Source organism: Osmia bicornis, chromosome 5 (genome assembly GCF_907164935.1).
Source record: "Osmia bicornis bicornis chromosome 5, iOsmBic2.1, whole genome shotgun sequence".
In the NCBI taxonomy this organism is placed as follows: domain Eukaryota; kingdom Metazoa; phylum Arthropoda; class Insecta; order Hymenoptera; family Megachilidae; genus Osmia; species Osmia bicornis.
Window position 1 is genome coordinate 8,822,201 of NC_060220.1, and position 20,775 is coordinate 8,842,975.

General features: G+C 32.9%; 6 protein-coding genes and 1 non-coding gene across 8 annotated transcripts; 3 read left to right on the forward strand and 4 right to left on the reverse strand.

Annotated features, from left to right (window-relative positions):
- Nucleotides 1-453: 453 nt before the first annotated feature.
- LOC114872320 (putative ATP synthase subunit f, mitochondrial) lies at nt 454-1,611 on the reverse strand. The gene is made up of 4 exons (XM_029179410.2): nt 1,312-1,611; nt 1,140-1,238; nt 656-772; nt 454-582 (listed from the first exon to the last, which is right to left on the reverse strand). Exons 1-4 carry the CDS (start codon nt 1,439-1,441, stop codon nt 554-556), a joined length of 375 nt encoding a protein of 124 aa, XP_029035243.1. The 5' UTR covers nt 1,442-1,611; the 3' UTR covers nt 454-553.
- A 416-nt stretch (nt 1,612-2,027) lies between these two features.
- On the forward strand, nt 2,028-4,924 carry LOC114872294 (nuclear pore complex protein Nup85). Its single transcript, XM_029179368.2, has 8 exons — nt 2,028-2,235; nt 2,379-2,805; nt 2,888-3,267; nt 3,344-3,663; nt 3,739-3,956; nt 4,025-4,243; nt 4,326-4,425; nt 4,499-4,924. Exons 1-8 carry the CDS (start codon nt 2,206-2,208, stop codon nt 4,707-4,709), a joined length of 1,905 nt encoding a protein of 634 aa, XP_029035201.1. The 5' UTR covers nt 2,028-2,205; the 3' UTR covers nt 4,710-4,924.
- A 460-nt stretch (nt 4,925-5,384) lies between these two features.
- Nucleotides 5,385-15,045, forward strand: LOC114872290 (leucine-rich repeat serine/threonine-protein kinase 1). Its single transcript, XM_029179363.2, has 2 exons — nt 5,385-6,261; nt 6,337-15,045. Exon 2 carries the CDS (start codon nt 6,345-6,347, stop codon nt 13,725-13,727), a length of 7,383 nt encoding a protein of 2,460 aa, XP_029035196.1. The 5' UTR covers nt 5,385-6,261; nt 6,337-6,344; the 3' UTR covers nt 13,728-15,045.
- On the reverse strand, nt 14,129-17,448 carry LOC114872292 (oxidized purine nucleoside triphosphate hydrolase-like). The gene is made up of 3 exons (XM_029179365.2): nt 17,001-17,448; nt 15,838-15,983; nt 14,129-15,226 (listed from the first exon to the last, which is right to left on the reverse strand). Exons 1-3 carry the CDS (start codon nt 17,150-17,152, stop codon nt 15,036-15,038), a joined length of 489 nt encoding a protein of 162 aa, XP_029035198.1. The 5' UTR covers nt 17,153-17,448; the 3' UTR covers nt 14,129-15,035.
- A 202-nt stretch (nt 17,449-17,650) lies between these two features.
- LOC114872293 (28S ribosomal protein S23, mitochondrial) lies at nt 17,651-18,756 on the reverse strand. Of its 2 annotated transcripts, none has more exons than XM_029179367.2 (4): nt 18,617-18,756; nt 18,194-18,355; nt 18,024-18,123; nt 17,651-17,853 (listed from the first exon to the last, which is right to left on the reverse strand). In XM_029179367.2, the coding sequence occupies exons 1-4, from the start codon at nt 18,658-18,660 to the stop codon at nt 17,803-17,805; spliced, it is 357 nt and encodes a 118-aa protein (XP_029035200.1). In that variant the 5' UTR covers nt 18,661-18,756; the 3' UTR covers nt 17,651-17,802. The 2 variants fall into 2 exon arrangements, with proteins under 2 accessions (XP_029035200.1, XP_029035199.1); XM_029179366.2 differs by having other exon boundaries at nt 17,651-17,858; nt 18,617-18,755.
- Nucleotides 18,757-18,790: 34 nt separating this feature from the next.
- LOC114872291 (deoxyhypusine hydroxylase) lies at nt 18,791-20,189 on the forward strand. The gene is made up of 3 exons (XM_029179364.2): nt 18,791-19,331; nt 19,417-19,743; nt 19,822-20,189. The coding sequence occupies exons 1-3, from the start codon at nt 19,052-19,054 to the stop codon at nt 20,130-20,132; spliced, it is 918 nt and encodes a 305-aa protein (XP_029035197.1). The 5' UTR covers nt 18,791-19,051; the 3' UTR covers nt 20,133-20,189.
- Nucleotides 20,190-20,647: 458 nt separating this feature from the next.
- Nucleotides 20,648-20,719, reverse strand: Trnaq-cug. The gene has a single exon. It is a non-coding gene; the product is annotated as a tRNA-Gln (tRNA).
- Between the last annotated feature and the right edge of the window lie 56 nt (nt 20,720-20,775).

The window sequence follows — 20,775 nt, forward strand, 5'->3', positions numbered from 1 at the left end:
ATCAACGCTTTCTTCGTGCATTGGTCGCATCAAGTTGCACATATTTCGTGCATAGGACGGATTTATGCCGCGTACACATATTTATTAGATGCATTCATTATTTCGGAATTAATTTAAAATTTATCATGTAAATGCGTAAACGTAGATTTATTATTTACTATACTACTTATTTATCATTTTATAACTATTCCATATTTTAATCATTTGTGTATATAATTAAATTTTGATAATTCCTATGATCCTATTCCGTATCATTTTAAAAATTCTATATTTAGAATGCACCCGATGAAATAACTATATTATCAGTCTATTTTATTTCAGTCGATATTATATATTTAAATATAGAGGTAATAATTGTTTTTATTATACACAATGATATGAAAAACAACTGCCCATAAACAAATCTCTTTGTTTAATAATTATAAAAAATTGCATTTTTTTGTATATTAAGTATTTATTTTTCTAATGTTTATTCAGCAAAGTGTAATGAACTAATACAACAATATAGTGATGTTCTATTTTGACTGAATATATATTCAATAACAACAATATCTTAATGGTACTTGTAGCTCCTGTGGCCCCCTGAAAATTAAAATGCACAATATTATAACACAATTATTTTGGCTAAAGGTTAATCTTAGAATTATTAACTTACTAAGACGTAAATAGTTCATTAAATAAAACAGTGTGGAGCCTGCAATGAAAAATTGGAAAATTGACGCTGGTGAACTTTTCCTAGGTAGCACCCATGTCATTTGCCAACGCCACAAAGCTGTAATGTTAAGAGTAGTTTTAATCATGTTATAATACTTATTACAATGATATAATGAAAGAAATAACTTAATTAGAGGTTCAACATTTCAACATTGAACATCTGCAATGACATTAATAGAAGGAAGGTTATATCTAGTTGTTATATAATTTTTAAGCCATAATATAATCACTGATATAATATACAGGGTGTCATGTAAAACAAGTCATCTAATCATTTTCTATAACTATAACAAAAATCAGGTGGTATTTATATTAGATTTTTCTATTATCCGGTTTATCCTTTGAAACCATTTAAATTACGTATGAAAAGTTACAGCTAAAAATGATAATTAAGTGTCTTGTTTTGCGTAATACACCCGATATACCTCGGGAGAATAGTCCTGCCACTCCTCGAGGTGTCAGGTTACGGCGACCAATCCATGCTGGTATTTCTTTAATTTTTAGTTCGCCAAATGGTGTATCGGCTACAAACATATACATATAACTTATTATAATTATCTTATATAGGAAGTACGAAAATCAGACAGTACAACTTACCTGGCCCGTAGTATCGGGAAGGATTGTATGGTCCATGTTTTGCTGGATCGTATCCCACGGGATAATCCCCAATTCTAACCCATTTTGTTATAGGATTTACGACTGACGGATCTGTCGGTGGTGTTGCCATTACGGAATAAATAAGAAATATGTTATTTTAAACGTTCTCAGAAGTGGTGAACGATACCATTGACTATTTCGTGAATTTTTACAATGTACAACGTCGTGGAAAAATAATACCTAGATAGCTACCCGCAATTACGAAACTATCTGATCCCCACTCGCAATCTTTTTAAATCTATACCGTAGTTCACCAGAGTCTATAACTGCAAAAAGACCAATTTTCGTTCTTCGCGCATCTCCAGTACGCATCTTCGCCCTGATTGGCGATACTCCCAAACGAAGTAGAAAGCGATTAGTAGAGAGCTCGCTGCGTTCCCCCACCATCTTCCAACCTGCGCATCGCTGCGACGATGCTGGGAAGATGGTGGGGAACGCAGCGAGCTCTCTACTAATCGCTTTCCACTTCGTTTGGGAGTATCGCCAATCAGGGCGAAGATGCGTACTGGAGTTGCGCGAAGAACGAAAATTGGTCTTTTTGCAGTTATGGACTCTGGTGAACTGCTATATATATATAGTTATGAGAGAATCTGTACCTATCAAAAGACGAGTTTCCGCTCGTTCTGCGAATATTGGCTCTGATTGGTTCTAATTCAGCCTGTAATTTAAAGTAATGCGCAAGCGCTCAAACGACGTTCATGACGCTAAGCATGTGCTTATGTTCATGTTACAAACTCATGTTTCAATTTACGAAAAAACATTAACCTCGAATTTGAAGTTAATGTGAATAACATTATAAAATCGCATTTATTTTAAACAATTTCTTTATCAAATATGGCCGAAACTGATAATCCTCCAATTGTAGTAAGCAGTAAATATATTAACCGCATGCTTTAATTTTTTACTTAACCTACATTTTTATCATTTAATGTATTATTTTAATTTCATATAAAGTTTATTAAAGTCTAATTTAAATAACTAATCTTTTCATTATTTTTCATTTATAGGGCACTTTAAGCGTTTTAAAAAACGTAGGTATTGCTGGCAGTTGGATAAATAGTAATAAAATCAGTATATATGGTAGTAAAAGATTAAATAAGGAATGTCATGAGAAATATGATCCAACAGTACATATTTTAAGGCCAGAAGTTATTTTATTTTCACCACAATTACGTAAATTGGTAAATGAAAGTAATGGTGTCTTTTTATCTATTCAAAAAATTGAATTAGGTTCTGGAGATGTTAGGCCAGAACTTTTGAAACATAGTAAACAATATAGATCTATTTTACGAGCTTGTATAGAAAGCTTACAAGATATATGTGGGAAATCATTATCAGATAAAAAGGAATCGTTAGAAAATTTTCTTACAATTTTTTATCAAATTGAATGTGTATGGCACCTAACTGAAATTCTATATATAGATGTAGTTCCAGGTAAGTTGCTTTTATCATAATTTGATATTAAAAATCAAAACAATAATGTTATTAATATAAAATATAAATATTTAACATTTAGGGGATATAGTATTACCACAATTGCTAGAATGGATCAGATTCCATTTTCCAGCTAGAGAACTAATAGCTCTTAAAATATTAGCTCAGAAAACAATTGGTGCTGATTTAGAACATCCAAATTATTGGGAAACAGTAATAGGCTGTGCATTACATGGAAAAATTGATTTAGTACGAGCTTTACTAGCATTACACAGTAAAGCAGATCATCCATCCTTTGTAATGGCAGAAAATATTCTTAAGACAATGCCTCTGTATAATGTCTATGGTGGTTACTCTATAAATGAATTTACAATGCGTTGGAAACATTGGCAACTTGATCTAACTTCAAATATAAATAATAAAGCCTTTGTATCTGACACTAATCTAGAAATGATGATGAAGGTATTAGTAGCGCCACTGTTTGTCTAAACATAAATACTTAAAAACCATTTAAATTATTAAAAACCATTTAATATAGTTAATTGTAGGAGAACAAGATGTACTGTGGCAGTTTTCATCATACACAGATGCATGGTATGAATTATTAGCAGCAAAATTATTTTATACATCTCCGTGTTGCAAACAACCCGAACTGTCGCTTCATGCAAACAATATTTCCAAAAGATGGCAAGCTAACAAACCTTCTGATAATGCTATACATGCTTTAATAGAAAGTAATTTACATCAAGTTATCAAAGAAATCCAACATATGGGTGATAATGGCTGGTTTGCTGCTCATTTAGTAAATTTATTATATACTTGTGGAAAATTGAAAATATTGGACAAAGATCAAATTGAGTAAATAATTTAATTATTTATATCATATAAAACTTATATAGAAATTAAAAAATGAAATTTTTATTTTTCTATTAGAGTTACTAGTCAACTTCACGAATCTCTTATATTAGAATATGGCAACACCTTAATGGGGCATCATTCTTTATGGCAATGTGGTGCAAGTTATTTGATACATTGTCCTAGCCAAGGTTTAGCTAGACTAGAAATACTGTTACAGTCTTTACCAATGGGATCAGAAGCAAGAGTGAACAAAATAATAGATATAGCACGCGATAACAAAATGGACCATATAGGTGTATATTCATTTTTGCTTGCAAACTGTACAAATTTTATATCAGTTTTTTAACGCCCCCTCTTTCAGTTACAAGTATGTGTAAAATTCAAGGGATAAAATCTATACAACAAGGAAGACTGGGAAATGCTCTTGCATGGGCATTGAAAGCTCAAGATAGTAGCTTTACTACTTACATTGCAGATCAATTTCTGAAACATTATGCAGAAAGCGGAAAACTAGAATGTCGTGATTTATTGGAAAATTTAGGGTTTTGTATGATGGCCAGTGATAGACTCACATTTTTAGGTAAATCATGTACTTTTCAAAACGTTAAAAGTATAATTGGATTTTTGTTAAAGCATTAGTTTTGAATATATTTTTGAATTAGGAAAATACTGTGAATTTCATCAGATGTATGGAATTGGAGAATTTAAAGAAGCAGCAAGTTTATTAGTATCCCTTTTAGTTTCGAATTTAACACCAAAATAGTAAGTGAAATATAGATAATTCATTATGTTCAGAAAAAAGAGAAAGTTCTTCTATGAAATGCTTTTGTTCCAGTTTCTGGTCAATATTGTTATCAGATGCCATTCCACTACTAGAAGCCAAAGATGTAATTCTGTCTTCCAGCGATTGTTTCGAATTGTTACGTTGCGCGGAAGCGCACGGAGATGATCCGAAATTTCAAAATGAAATCGAAATTTTTCGATTAGCCGTTGCAAGAAACTTGGCCCGAGCGTTAAGCCTTGAAGGTTGCCAAGTGGAACATTAGAAAGTTCATTAACATTTATTATGTAAAAGTTTTCTAACTTTTTAATTAAAAGATTCCATACATTATCATTAACCTACTTCATTGAATCATAGTAAATCTCAAGTATTTTATGAGCATTAATTTTGATACAAAACACCGAATAAAATCATTAGGATAAAATGTGTAAATAAAGAAGTATTTTTATACAAATGGTCGTTTATATGTATTACAATTATTTATAATTTAAAAAGACTGTATGTCAATTTGTATAATAAAAAGAATATAACAATTTATACGAGTTTCTTTTATTATAATTCTCTGTGACTATTCTAAGATATGTAGCACATACGCATACATAGTTGTTGCTATTACTTTAGATATAATAGAATATTGAATATCTCTAACATAATGAATATTTAGTTATGTATAAAAATTTGTCGGTTTTCACACATTCGATATGTGGACCAAGGTCTATTCTCATTTATTACGACTAATATGTGTAACAAAGAAAGACTGAAATAAATACATCGTATTTTAAACGTAGTTTTGTACGAACAGTATCAGTACAGAATATACTTCAATTTTACTGCATTGTTAATTTACATTATAAATCCAAATTTTCTATTTACTTTTTATGTATCAAATAAAAAAAAGTAAAATATAAAATGAGCTAATAGTAGTTTCAAAAAATTAGTACACCATAAATTTGGAAGTGTTAAACAAAAAATTTTGTGTCGAAATCATTATTGATAATAATTGAAAGTAAACAAATCTTTCAGTGATAACAATAGTAAAGATGTAATGCTGTAATATAGATGAAAAAAGATCAGTATTGATATTGCGTAATATTAAAGGTAGTACTATTTATTTAAATCGATCCGCTGCTAGCGAAGCATAAAATTGTGGCTAAAGGTGCGTACAGTCGATAAAGAGATTCAACAAAATGGCGATCGCTAAATGTTATGTTTCGTATTACGATTGTTTCTCATCCTAAAAACTATACTGTCAGTCACTGTCAGTCAAGTCGCTTGTCAGTGTGAAAAACAATTAAAAACAATTAAAAACAATGTCCACGTATATAGTGAAAAGCGAGTAATTTTAAACAATCAATCGAATATAATTTTTATAACATCTTTCTCTGATTGATATAAGGTTTGACATACATGCAAGTTTTGCATTTGTATACTGAATTTTAAATTTTAAACAAAGTTATTATTTGTTACAAACATGAAAAGGAAGTGACAATGATATTAAAGTGATAATGCGTGGTAAAAATTGAAAAGAATTAAATTTAAAATACAAAATATTTTTAATATGAAAACGAATAAATAAATAATCGAGATTTTACAAATGTATATAAACAGTTTTAAATATCTAACTTCCACTTTAGATACAGTGGATATAAAATTCAAAAATAGCAGTCAATTTTTTTACATATTAGATTGTAATAAACATAAAACATTAAATTTTGATCAAATTAAAAATAAACAGTCATATGCAAAGTATCACAAGAGAAGAGTGTGCCGACAATGTGAATATGTAATTATAGATCAAAATAATTTTTAAATACTTCGTAAGTATAGATATACATATATTAATATTTCTTAATAATGGGTAAAAACATACAAAACATTTCAAATATTTGTAGTTTACATTATGGAAGATTATACTCCTATCGATGAAGATTTCCTTGGTCGTCTGTTACACCAAGCTGCTTTATGGGATAATGCTGAATTGTTGGAAGATCTTCTGCGAGGAGAACACGCACAGTACATAAACAGTCAGGATTCTTGGGGTAGGACACCGTTACATGCTGCAGCCATTACTGAAAATTCAAGGTGTTTGGACGTGTTATTGTCTGCTGGAGCTAATCCAAATATACCATGCGGACCAAGAGGTCATTATCGTACACCGTTACACGTTTGCGCGGAACATGGTCATAATTCCAATATCGAAAAGTTTTTAAAATTTAACGCCAATCTAATGATTCAAGATAACAATGGTAACACGCCGTTAGATGTAGCAGAAAAAAATAAACAAGATGCATGTATAAATTTACTTAAAGTGGCAGCTGAAAAATATGAATTGGCCAAACTAGCGACTCATGCTTCTTTGCGTGCGATATGTATTCAGGGAGATATCGTGGCAGCCAGAAACATTATCCAAGGACTCACCGCTGATGTGGAATCTATTATTAACATGGCACCAAATGGTGCGAATACTCTGCTTTTTATAGCATGCGAAATGGGCCATAAGGATATAGTTCGTCTACTTTTAGATCATGGTGCAGATTGCAGAATTCATCCTGTTACTAAATACTGTCCATTGTATATAGCTTGTTACAATGGCAAAGTAGAAATCGTAGAACTACTGCTTCGACATTTTCCTAAGCAAGTACAATCTTTAACGGTGGAGAAATGGTTACCTATTCATGCGGCAGCTATAAACGGCCATCACATGATCATTGATTTACTATTAAAATTTGAATATCCGCAACATACGTATCAACGTTACAAAGATTCGTCTGGAGAATTTGAATACGAGATGCCGTTTGATATTAATACTCAAGACGTAACAGGACAGAATGTTCTTTATATATCCAGCATGCTTGGCAACATTAAAATCGTTGAATTGTTATTGAATTACAGAGTGAAAGCAAGAAAGATCAAAGAGGAAGAAATGGGAGTAACTCAACCACTTCCCGTATCAAAAAGAAAAATTTCAAGCGGAATACAAAGATTAATGTCTAGCTTAAATTTTAGAAGTAAAACGTTTGATAAAAAGGATGACAATATGATATGTCCGTTAAATTTAGATTTATATTGTAATAATGCAACTGAAACCGCTTTACACGCCGCGGTAAAAGGCAAACATACGGATGTAGTTACCGCTTTATTATTGGCTGGTGCCGATCCTAATTTACTCGTCAAAGTTCCTTACGATCAAAACGATTCAGAGAGAAATTATTCTAGCGCATTAATCGTAGCATGCCAACAGCGTGATATAAAAATTGCTGATCTTTTACTGAAACACGGTGCTGTAGATAATACATGTAAAGCAATTAAAATTGCTGCACAAAATCGAGACGAACCGTTGACAGCTAAACTTTTGTCCATAAAAGCTTACCCCGATTGTGAATACAAAATCAATAAGAAAGCTATGACGGAATGCACTCAAACGTCTCATTTCTCGGCATTGTCCTCTTTTGGTAACGTTACATATTCAACGATATTCCCAAATACTCCTACAATGATAAACTGGCACGATCAACAATGTCATCTGTCTCAAATACGATCCCAATGGTTAACCGATGCTGTGTTGCATGTGAACAAAAAATTGAGCGCCAAAAACAATGATTTAGTGTTGTACGCTATAACCAGGATAGATATCTCTCATAATTCAATTACTTCTATACCATCCACTATATTTTATCTGCAAAGCTTACGGTGCCTAAATATGGCTCAGAATAAAATAGATACTCTCAGTGCTGAAGCAAAAAATGCCAAGGATAAATTGTGCCCTGTTCTAGAGGAGATGTATCTACAAGACAATCGGTTGGAACAGCTACCTGAATTCATCATGAATCTACCTAGCTTGGAAATAATGGATGTTTCAAATAATAAATTACAGTGTCTTCCGGACAATCTATGGCGAGCACCAAAATTGAAGGAACTGAATGCATCGTTTAATTTATTGAAAGATTTGCCTAGTCAGGTGTCGCAAAATATCTCACGGAAATCACAGCGGGACGACTGTTTGAATAACAGTCCGAGCAGTCGAAGCTTAGCAGCACAGTTTGCTATTTCACGCGAGGACTCGTTGGAGTTCGAGTCTTTCACTAAAATAGCAAATGCACAAATAATCGACATGGAGCGTCCACATGTTTGGACCAAATCCGTTCAAGTTTCAGAAAAAATCTCTGACGACAATGAAGGTGGAGTTAGATCGGTTCTGGCGTCATTGAACTTGGCGCACAACTTGTTCAACAGCATCCCAGTAGCATTGCCGTGTTTGGCTGTTAATCTGGTAAGATTAAACATGGCTTATAATTCTCTTCGGTCCATGAGCCACATTACTTCGTACCCAGCGAGTTTGAAACAATTGGATTTGTCTAATAATCAAATATCTCGATGGCCCAGTTTACCGCAAGTGGACGGCGCAGATTTGACGGAACAAGCAAACACTGCTTGTTATTGTCCCGCTACAAACGTACAATCCCCGATAGTACCAGGCAACAATAGACAAACGGCAACCTCTTTGCGGGACGTGGTTCTCATGTCGGTTTGCACGCACAGACGTCACTTGCGTTTGGAAAATTTAAGGACCTTGATTCTTGCCAACAATATGCTAAACAGAATTCAATTAACATCAGTGGACGACGGGGAAATGCCAAATTTTGAAGAAGAGAGCGTAGACAAAGACACGAAGATAACTTATTCAGGCTCAAAATTGTACCTTCTCTTTCCCAACGTCAGTATGCTCGACGTTAGCAACAATAAATTGAAAGATATCCCACAGAATATTTATGAACTGAACAATCTCTCTGTCTTGAACATAAGCAGTAATCCAGACGTCGTTGAATTACCACCGCAAATGGGTTTGCTGTCTCGTTTATGGAATTTAAATACTCAAGGCTGCCGATTACAGGAGCCTCTGAAGACGATGATCGAATCGAAAAAATATAAAACAATGGACGTTGTTGGGTATTTAAAATCAATATTAGAGGACGCCAAACCGTATGCTCGAATGAAGTTAATGATCGTTGGGATTCAAGGTATCGGTAAAACTAGTCTGCTGGAACAATTGAGACAAGAAGGCGAGGTACCGAATAAGAAGAAAGCCTCCGAACACTGGGCAAAGAGAATGGGTAATAAAAATATCAACGCAAAGACTGCCAGGGGAACGACTATATCAACTGTAGGCGTTGATATTGGTGATTGGATCTATGAAAAGAAAGTAAGAGGCCAGTCGTCCCACGGTCCTGTTTACTTCAGAACCTGGGATTTCGGTGGGCAAAGAGAATATTATGCCACCCATCAATATTTCTTATCTAAACGTAGCTTGTATCTGGTCGTATGGAGGATCACTGATGGTTTCAAAGGTGTGTCTGAGATATTTCAGTGGTTGGTAAATATTCAAAGCAGAGCACCAAACTCTCCGGTGATCATTGTTGGCACCCATTACGACATATCCTACGAGCATAGCGAGGCATTGCAGCAGTATATTCGCGATAAGTTTATAAACGTGGTCGATGCCGAGAAATGCGGTTTGCCAAAAGTCATGGAGACTATTGAAGTAAGCTGTAAAACGAGGCATAATATAAAGATGCTTTGTAATTTAATATACGACGTCGTGTTTAGTTTAAGATCCCCTGGAAGCAAAGAATTGTTACTCGAACAGAAAGTTCCTGCCAGTTATCTTGCCTTGGAAGACGTGGTGATACAGCTTGCGCACGATAAGAAATTATCAGGGGCAGATCCAGTTTTGAAAGCGGATCAGTACTATGCTGCTGTAAATAACGAACTTCAAAAACTGCACAGATCATTCAGAGATCCAGCGGAATTGCATCAAGCTACGCTTTTCCTTCATGAAAACGGTATCATTCTGCACTACGACGATGCTACTCTGAAGGATTTATACTTCCTTGATCCTCAATGGCTCTGTGACATGCTGGCGCACGTAGTAACGATACGTGAAATTAACCCCTTCGCCAGATCTGGCATAATGAAGCTGGATGATATTCAACACGTTTTTAAATCTTCCACGATATCGTCGATCGACACGCAAGGATATATCGTCAGCTTACTGAACAAATTTGAAGTTGCGTTGACGTGGGATTATCGTACATTACTGATCCCTTCCTTATTACCAACCGAAGAAGATATTTTAAGAAATAATCAAATGATCAAGATACCGGTGAAAACGCGTGGTTGGCACGTAAGATCCAACAAAATTACATCTCCAATGATGACATTTCAAAATTTTTCCGGAGATAAATTGACTACGGAATGCGTGTTGACGTCTAGATCGCAACCAGATTGCTCCGTAACGAGACTGCTTCTAATGTCTTATTTTCCTAGTGGATTTTGGTCGAGGCTTATAACTAGAATATTAGCCGACGATGCTATCGTTGAAATAGTGATGTCGTTTCTGGCACCGTTCAAAGATTTCGTCGATGATAATATTTTTACAAGTTTATTAAATACGCAAGCAGAATGGGTACTTTGGCAGACAGGAATAGAGCTAAGATACGCTAACATTACTTTGTTGCGTCTTAAGGAAGTCAATTACAATTTAAAGAACGTACCGTACGATTACAGGCAATTTAAATTTAAACTGAAACAGGACGGCATATGGTGTACGGTGGACCTAAAGAATTCGGCGATTTTAGAGATATGGTTCCCGGTTGACACTTTGGTAATTAAACAACCTATAATGTCAGACTCGGTCGAGGAAGAACCGATGGGTTATCAGGCGATCGTGGTTGAACCACGGCCAGAAAGTATGCCGCAATTGCTAGCGCTTATAGTTGATCACATTGATATTTTATTAGAAGACTGGTATCCTACGTTAGGAACACGTTTTGTCCATACATCCGAGGGTAAATTATTAGTTACTAGATTGATACCCTGTCCTCGGTGTCTATTGAATAACGGAGAGAATGAGAACGAAATTAACGATAGCGATCGTTTAGCAGAAGATATTCAAAGATATTACATTAATAAAGAAAGGCAAAGTCAGGATAGTTATAAGTCTGACGGCGATAGTGGTGTAGGATACGATAGTTTAACGTCAAGTAGAATGCCATCTTTAGAAGGTCATCCGGATGTTGCTAAACAGAATATCAATTCTGAAAGTATTCTAGCATATTCCTGGATGGTAGAGGAATGCATTCTGTCTGCATATAGTAATAAACCAATTAGTTGTCCTAAACACTTTGATATACCGTTATCGCATGTCGCTCCAGATATTATTTTTATGGATCTTGGATCGAAACATTTGATAAAATCAGAAGATATCAAGTTAGGAAAACTTTTAGGTCGGGGTGCATTTGGATTTGTTTTTAAAGGTGTTTGCCGTTTACCCGGGACATATCAAAAGGTCGATGTTGCCATCAAAATGTTACAACCAGTACCGCCTGGTTCAAATTCAAAACAATCTGCAGTTCTTGCTTACAAAGCGGCGCAAAGTAAATGGGATAGAGATCCTTTACAATACGCCTGTAAAGCATATTGCACTGCTAGACAAGAGCTAAACATTTTATTGACACTGAGACATATAAATATCGTACCCTTGATTGGAATAGTGATTAGCCCATTGGCATTAGTATTAGATTTAGCGCCCGAAGGTGCATTGGATAGCGTGTTAAAAAATTACAGACGTTCAGGCGCTAAATTAGACCCGTACACGTTACAAGCTATAATTCTTCAAGTGGCAAAGGCTGTGGAATACCTTCACCAGCAGCATGTCATTTATAGGGATTTAAAATCTGAAAATGTTCTCGTTTGGCAGATGCCTTTACCGTTTCAAAATCATCCTGAACATCCTGTCCATGTTAAAGTAGCCGATTACGGGATATCTAGATTAACGTTACCAACTGGTGCTAAAGGATTCGGCGGGACTGAAGGATTCATGGCACCTGAAATTATTAAATACAATGGAGAAGAAGAATATACGGAAAAGGTTGATTCATTTTCATTTGGAATGTTTATATATGAATTGATTACTCTGAGGCAACCATTCGAAGGCCATGAGGCGGTTAAAGAATGTATCTTAGAAGGTGGAAGACCACCATTAACTTACAGAGAAACGTTTCATCCTTGTTATGCTCTTGATTTAATGGTCATATGTTGGGCTCAAAATCCTAAAGAACGACCAACTGCAAGTCAAATAGTTTCTATTGCATCTGCACCTGAATTTACACACCTTATAGACGTTATATTATTAACAGAGAGAACTCAAGTAACTGCTATTACCATGACAAATAAAACTATAGAAGAAAACATAAATGGAGATGAAATTTGGTTTGGACACAATAACGGTGAAGTTGATATGCTATTAGGAACACAAAAAGGATGGTTACAGCATGTTAGAATTGAAACTCCTATAATACCGTATGCTATGTGTGGAGTTGATGGATATATATGGATCGGTGATAACGCAGGGCAAGTTCATGTTTATTTAGGCAGCAATTTTGGTTGTGTCGCTAGCTATAATCTAGAACCTAATCACAGTATAGAATCTAAAGTGATAGGCTTAATTTATTTGGAACAATTGAAACAATTTGCAGTAGCCTTGCATAGTGGTAAAACATTTCTGTTATCAAATTCTTTTACCCAAATGAAGAAGATGGAAATCATGACTAATATACAAGACAATATAAAAACATATTCTTTAGCAGCTATTCATAAAAAGAAACGCATATTGGAATTATGGGTTGGACAAAGCTTCGGTAGAATATCCATTTATGTTTTAAAAGATAGTAGTTTAATAGACACAGTACAAATCTGTCATGTAAGCGGAGAGGTAGCAGTTAAAAATTTATTTGCTACATATTTATTAAGCGCTGAAAATTCCATCTTATCGTACACGTACCCTGGATGTATCGTATACCAGTGGGATGTAGATACTAGGCAAATAATAAATAAATTAGATATGTCAAAGTTAGTACCTTGTTCTGAGAGTTTGAAGTCCATTTCTATAGAAGAAAATTTATCGACAGAAAAGTGCCAAGTAACAGCTCTTGAAACATGTAGGAATCAGTTGTATATCGGTACCACTTGGGGATGCATCGTAGTGGCTGAATGTAATTCTCTCAGACCGATTACTGTTTTCAGACCTTTCGAGGGTAAAGTATGTCAAATAATATCATTCAAATCGATGGATGAAAAGAAATTAGTATTGGCAACAGTTGGCCAGGGTTACAGAAGTTTAATCTCCCGTTACACAGATTTTCCAATTGACAATTTAGATTCAGACGATCTTAAACATAGCATGTATGCTCTTTTGTGGAGATCCGAACATTGGTCGGCAGCTTAAATATAATTTTTCTTTGATATCATAATATTAAGAGTGCTTTATGGTGCAAAGATAAAAGGTGATATAACTGGTTGAGAATTCTATACGTCCATGATATATTTCAGTCTCTAGACTTTAAGCTTTCTACTTTGCCTCATATATTTTTTCAACTAAAAGTGGAAATATTTATTCTTTAATCTGTCCAAGTTGCATGGTGCTTGATTGCAACATCATTTGCAAGATTTTCATTTGCAAGATAAACGTAATTAAAGCAGGATATTTTTATCTTTATGCATTTTTATCTTTATTATCTTATGATGCAGCACAGTACGTATAGTTTTATAGTTTACGAGTACTTAAGTCTGCAAGATAATGATGCATTGGTTTGATAAGAGGTAGAAAATAGATTGCTAACCTCGCGATACAATTTAAAAATTTATTTCATGATCTCTAAAATATGAATAAATATTTTGTACATGCAAATAGTTTAATACGTACGTTTTTACACTTATTAAGTTGAAAGTACAATTACTGTAGTACGTACATATTTTTATAATTTTTTGCTTAAAAATCATTTTCTGTATAATTTAGAATTATAAAGTGATAAGAAATAATGATAATTCCAAGATAGTTTCAGTACTAAAAAAATTATTGAACTAGCGAAGAGCCAAACTTCCCTGATAGTCAAACCTGCGCATAGCAGATTCTGTCGGATTCCTGTTACATGGTTTTGTAAGCAGAATGGCTACAGATTTGATGCAGGATCTGTTAAATACAGTTATTGCAGCAGATTGGCGGCAGAAATGTAACAAACCCTGCTAAAGCAGATTGGCGTCAGAAACAGAGCAGATCCTGCTAACATAATCTGTTGCCAAATTGGAGGCAGAAACAGAACAGAGTCAGTGCACAGACAGTGATGGCAGATTTGCGGCAGATTGGCAGCAGATCCTGCAACTTTGGCCATTTAAATTTTAAAGGGACCAATGAAGTTGCAGGATCTGCTGCCAATCTGCTGCCTTTCTGCGCGCAGACTCTGTTTTGTTTCTGCCGCTAATTTGGCAACCGGTTATGTTAGCGGGATCTGCTCGGTTTCTGACGCCAATCTGCTATATGATTCTGTCGGCAGGTTCTGTTTGCAGAAACGCAGCCAAATGCGGAAACAGATTTGTAGACAGATTCAATCAGATCTGCTGCCAATCTGCTGCCAATCTGCATGCAGATGGCTATCAGGGTTATTATAATTATAAAAATGTGAAAGTAGAGCTTTTAATAATTGAAATTATAACATGTAAATGAATGTATAAAAGTTGTGAATGAAACCTGTGATTGTTAAGGAACATCCATTGCTGGTAATTCTTTCAAAGTTTCAATATTATGCTTAATAATTAGGTCCTGACCACGGTACAAAAAGTATCCTTTGAATAATTCCCCTCTTAACATGTAAGGGAACCAATATTCATCATCCGGCCACATTTGTTTGAAAGGAATGTCTTTCAAGTTAAACCACTTTGGTCGCATTTCTGAATAAAAAAAAAACATACATATATGTGTATTATAAATAATTACAATGTATTTATTATACTTTTAAGTAAAACAAGTATTAAAGGTAGCAGAAATTATGTAATAGATATATTTTTAAACTTTTTCAGTGTGCCCAAAATATTTCTGATTTTTCTTTTTTTTTTTTTTTTTCAAATAAACTGACATAATTTAAATAGTAACATGCAATCCATTGCAATATAATCTGAGAAGCAAAAAGTATAATTTCTTTGTATCTCAAAAAAATATATGTATATGTAGTTAACAGCACTGACATAACTAGAATTCTTTTTTGAATAGGCCAGGTTCCTTAACTTTACTAATAGTGTCAAGAGTTTAATACTGTACAATTCTAACTTAATTATTAATTTAATTTCTTCTATTTATAACGTCATGTAATAAGAACATTACAGTGTGTTTAATTTTTATTGCATTATAGATTGAATTTTGACAGAATTTTAGAATCTTAGAAATTTAGAATGGTGCAGGGCTAGTCCGCATTAGGGAGGGGTCCCACCCCAGCCCCTACTTAGTTATGTCAATGGTTAACAGTATGGATAAATATTTAATAGAATCTCTGAAAATTAAATACCTTCAGATTCTGTTTCTTTTCCATGATAGTTATATGTCTCAAAGACATGAACTTCTAATAAGCTGTCATTTCCTTCAAACTGAAATTCTAAAATACCAACTCTCTTTAAATCTTGTGTAGATAAGCCGCATTCTTCTTTCAATTCACTATAAAATGTAAAGAGAAAACTTGAATAATTGCAGTAACTTTTATTTTATATATGTACATAGAATAGGTATTAATACTATAATACAATATATGCAATATTTCTATTGTATATATTATACATTTATTATAATTGTTTTTCTACCATGTACAGTCAGTCATAAAAGTTTTCATACATCTCTTAAAATGATCAGTTTAATTATTATAATAATTTTATATAGTAGCATATTTAATTATTAACATGAAGTAATATTAATTATTTTATAACAAAGTGTATTATTCTAGAGGAATATTTGAACGAATAAGAAAAGAAATGAACTATGTGCTAGACATCCTTTTGCTTCTAAAACAACTTATAATCTTTGCAAGAAATGCGCTTATTTTGCAATTTAATGAATTTCTGCCTGATTTTTACTAAAATACTTTTAAGTGCTGTTAAATATGCTCTACTGGCTTTAAATTCATAGATAAGCTACCCTGAAACATTATGTTTCTCATTAGTTACTTTAAATAAAATGGTTCTTTTATGGAATGTACAGACCTTCATGAGTGACTGTATACTCATTAATGTTAATTTTAATTTATACATAGCATTTTATTTAATTACATAAAACTGTACCTGCGTATACAAGATGATTAATGGAAAATATTTTATTGATAAAAATTTCACAAAAAAGGAATTTACAAATAGTTTAATACATAGTATTATGTTAAAATAATGCAACTATACAATTCTGTGATACAGTGAATATGTTTCATTTATTCATTTATAATTCCATTAGAAAGAAAAGCAAATTTTAATCGAAACTATTGAAAATTCTATAAATCATCTTGTATACTGTTAAACAAAATAAAACAAAACAAAACAAAAATCTATGTTGAAATTCTTCGTTATTTAATGTATCAATTATTACGAAATATAAAATTGTTGTTGATCATACGTTGCATCGTTAACAATAATTTGCCACTATGCACGATATATATAAAATATTCGTAGTAAATTACTTAAAATTGCTTACCGTATGGCTCCTTGAACAATCGTTTCTCCTGGTTCCACCTTGCCACCAAAACCATTCCATTTATCTTGCCCAAATCCTCGTTTTTTTAAACCTAGTAGGATGTTCGTTGTGTTTCTAACGAAAACTAATGAAAAAATTTGTTTGGCGGACATATTAATTTAATTTATTAAATATGAAATCAAAGTATTTTACGCTCTGCGTATATAATAGGCTGAAATTCAGTTTCTTACAAAATTGTTTCAAAAGTAATCTAAGCAATCTTTATTTTGTGCAATATAAAATTCAAAAATTTCTTCGTAACAAGGACATGCACGGATGTGAAATAACTTTCCACACGTAGTTTTAGAACGTTATTAAAGGTTATCTCAAGAAGTTTTCAAACTTCTTCTATCCATTAAAGTGATTTGATTGATAAAGAAATGATAGATTAGATATACATGTGATACCCGATTAAAAGCATTAAATATCTTCATACGATCTACTTCTTTGAATTGTTATAAATGTTATTTTTTATTTCATAATTATTTATAATGGTCGTTTCTATTTACAATAATGGAATAAAAAGTTGACTTGATTTCATTAGCAACTTGTATAGTACTGAATAAAAGGATATTATAAATAACAAGGATTTTATAAATACCTATTTTAAATGCAAGTTATGATTATTTTTTATTTTTCTAAATATTATTTTAAGTATGTACATATAGTATAGGTTTTCCTATCTTTTTAAGTTTAAGTCTTCTTCATATCATCATCTGATGATTTGTTTTGGCGACGTTTTGCTGATGTACCAAAAACCCTTTCATAAATTTCCAACACTTTTATATATATATCTTCTTCTTTTTCTTTGGAACTAATCTATGATAAAATAAAGCACTGCATATAACAATTAGAATAAGTTAAAAAAATACATATAATTATATAAATATTGTACTCTTCTTTTTTTAACACCTAGTATATATATATACATATAATTACTTTGTAGTGATTTAACAACATAATATAATTTCTTTGATACATTACCCGCTTAACATTTGCATAGATGATATAAAATAATTGAGTCTGAGAAAGTTTATCGCTTTTTAAATCTATAGCTGGTAGGGTTACATCCTTTTGAAATTTTCTGTAACAAATTTCAAATATAAAAGTATTTACCAATCATTTATGTACAATTTATATTTCATTATACTTACGCCCTTACAATATCTTCTTCATAGAAAATATTTCGTATTGATTTTTGTGGTGCTGGTCTATCAAATCGTGGTTCATATTTTGGAGGAAAAGTTTTATATATATTATACCATAAAGGTAAATTTTCTTCTTTTATTGCTTTACTTTTCCACAATGCTGTCACTCTAAAATTGAGAAATTATTGAAAATATTTTCCAAAAATTGTTGCATATACAAACACATAATAAAAAAATGTATTAACAAATTTTTATAATTTCTTAAATAATTGAAAGCATCAACACGAATATTTTTATTTCGTCATCGAATTTTGTCATTTAATTTAAATGAAATAATTTATTGTACAAGGTATATAATTATGCTATAATTCTTAACCTTCTTTACATTAAATTTATTAACCCTCATAAATTAGATATAAACAATTTCACCTGGAAAAGATTGTTCCAATTCTTTCCGTTCTACTGTGTGCCATCGTTTACACATAAAATTATGAAAAATTGTAATTTTATTTATTATATGTAAACTTATTTACTTATATGTATAGGACATTTATTTTTGACGTTAGGTTTGCTTGAAACCTAACCTAATCTATCCTAACCACTCTTTCTGCGCATGCATACTTTGTAATCCAATACAACATGTGCAATCTCAGATCGTTAATCTCACTGACTGTATTTATCTGTCACATCTTTAAAAATTAACCTCGAATGTTTATTTAACAAAATTTTAACAGATATAATCGACAGTAAATACTGTTTCATATATGGATTAACTCAACAGCTTTTGCAATTTAGTAAATTAAGTAAATTTGCAAGCATTTTATTCAAGATTAAAAGTGTGTATTGTAAATTTATAAAAGCAGTATGTTGGAAATAAGTGAGAGTCAAATTTCTGCCATAGGTCATGTATTAAATGACCAAACTCGACCATTAAAAGAGAGATTTCGTGCATTATTTACTTTAAAGAATATTGGTGGTGTTAAAGCGATTGAACAGATTAATAACTGTTTTAAAGATGAATCAGCCTTATTGAAGCACGAGCTTGCATATTGTCTTGGTCAGATGCAAGATACTCGTGCTATTCCTGTGCTTATTGAAATACTGAAAGATGTTAAGCATGAGCCAATGGTGCGTCATGAAGCAGGTAAATTACATATGTATATGTATATTTTTTATATTATTATTTATAGAACATTTTGCATTTGATGAAATTTATTTTTGCATGTTAGGTGAAGCTTTAGGGGCTATTGGTGATCTTAGTGTTATACCAGTATTAGAAGAATATAGTAAAGATTGTGTACCAGAAGTAGCAGAAACTTGTCAGCTGGCATTACATCGATTACAATGGTTAAAGTCAAACAATTCAAAAGATTTAATGAATTCACAAAGAAGTTCTTATATGTCTGTGGATCCAGCACCACCAGCAGAGGTTACTGACATTGAAAAACTAAAGAGCATTCTTTTGAACGAAAATGCTTCTTTATTTGAAAGGTATCAAGCAATGTTTTCATTAAGAAACATACACACACCAGAAAGCATTCTTGCTCTCTGTGAAGGTAAATATGATCATTTTCTGCTCAAGTGTATTTATTATTTGTAGTTCATGTTCATGATCATGTTTATTCATTTCTTAGGTTTGAATGCAGGTAGTGCTCTGTTTAGGCATGAAATAGCTTTTGTTTTGGGACAACTACAAGAAGAAATTTCTGTTCCATATTTGGCAACTTCTTTAGAGAACATGGAAGAAAATGAAATGGTACGACACGAATGTGCGGAGGCTTTAGGTTCCATTGCAACATCAGATTGCTTTGATATTTTGAATAAATATATTAATGATAATCAGAGAGTTGTACGGGAAAGCTGTATAATTGCATTAGATATGTGCGAGTATGAAAATAGTTCAGAATTTCAGTATGCAAATACATTAACCAAGGTTAATGCTTGAAATAATATTTCTGTACATTTGTAATTAAATAAACATGTTTTAATAAACAAAGTTATATTCAGTGCCTTCTGACAAGTCAGCACCCCTCGGCGGTTGTTATAAGACTGAGGGAGTTTCATTTCGCTCCAACGATGAGTACACCTGCCTTCTCCTTCGACGTCCGCAGACAGACTGCCATAACTGCGACGCACAGGTTGGAAGATGGTGGGGGAACGCAGCGAGCTCTCTGCTGATCGCTTTCCACTTCGTTTGGGAGTATCGCCAATTAGGGCGAAGATGCGCACTGGAGATGCGCGAAGAACGAAAACTGGTTTTTTCGGAGTTACGGACTCTGGTGAACTGCGGTATACATATAACAGTGACTATAGATATAAATGGATCGGTAGTCATTGCATATAATATGTAATTATATTCTTCACCTTGAGTGCGGTGAATTTATCGAGGACATAATCTGTCCTAAAGAAATTAGAACACTAAGACACCATTTAGAAGCAAAATTTAAAAAAAAAATGTGAAGGTCCCACCGAGATTTGAACTCGGATCGCTGGATTCAGAGTCCAGAGTGCTAACCATTACACCATGGGACCTTGTAGAAATGATTTCTATACAGTTTATTTATCCCTATTTCTTGAATAATTCATAA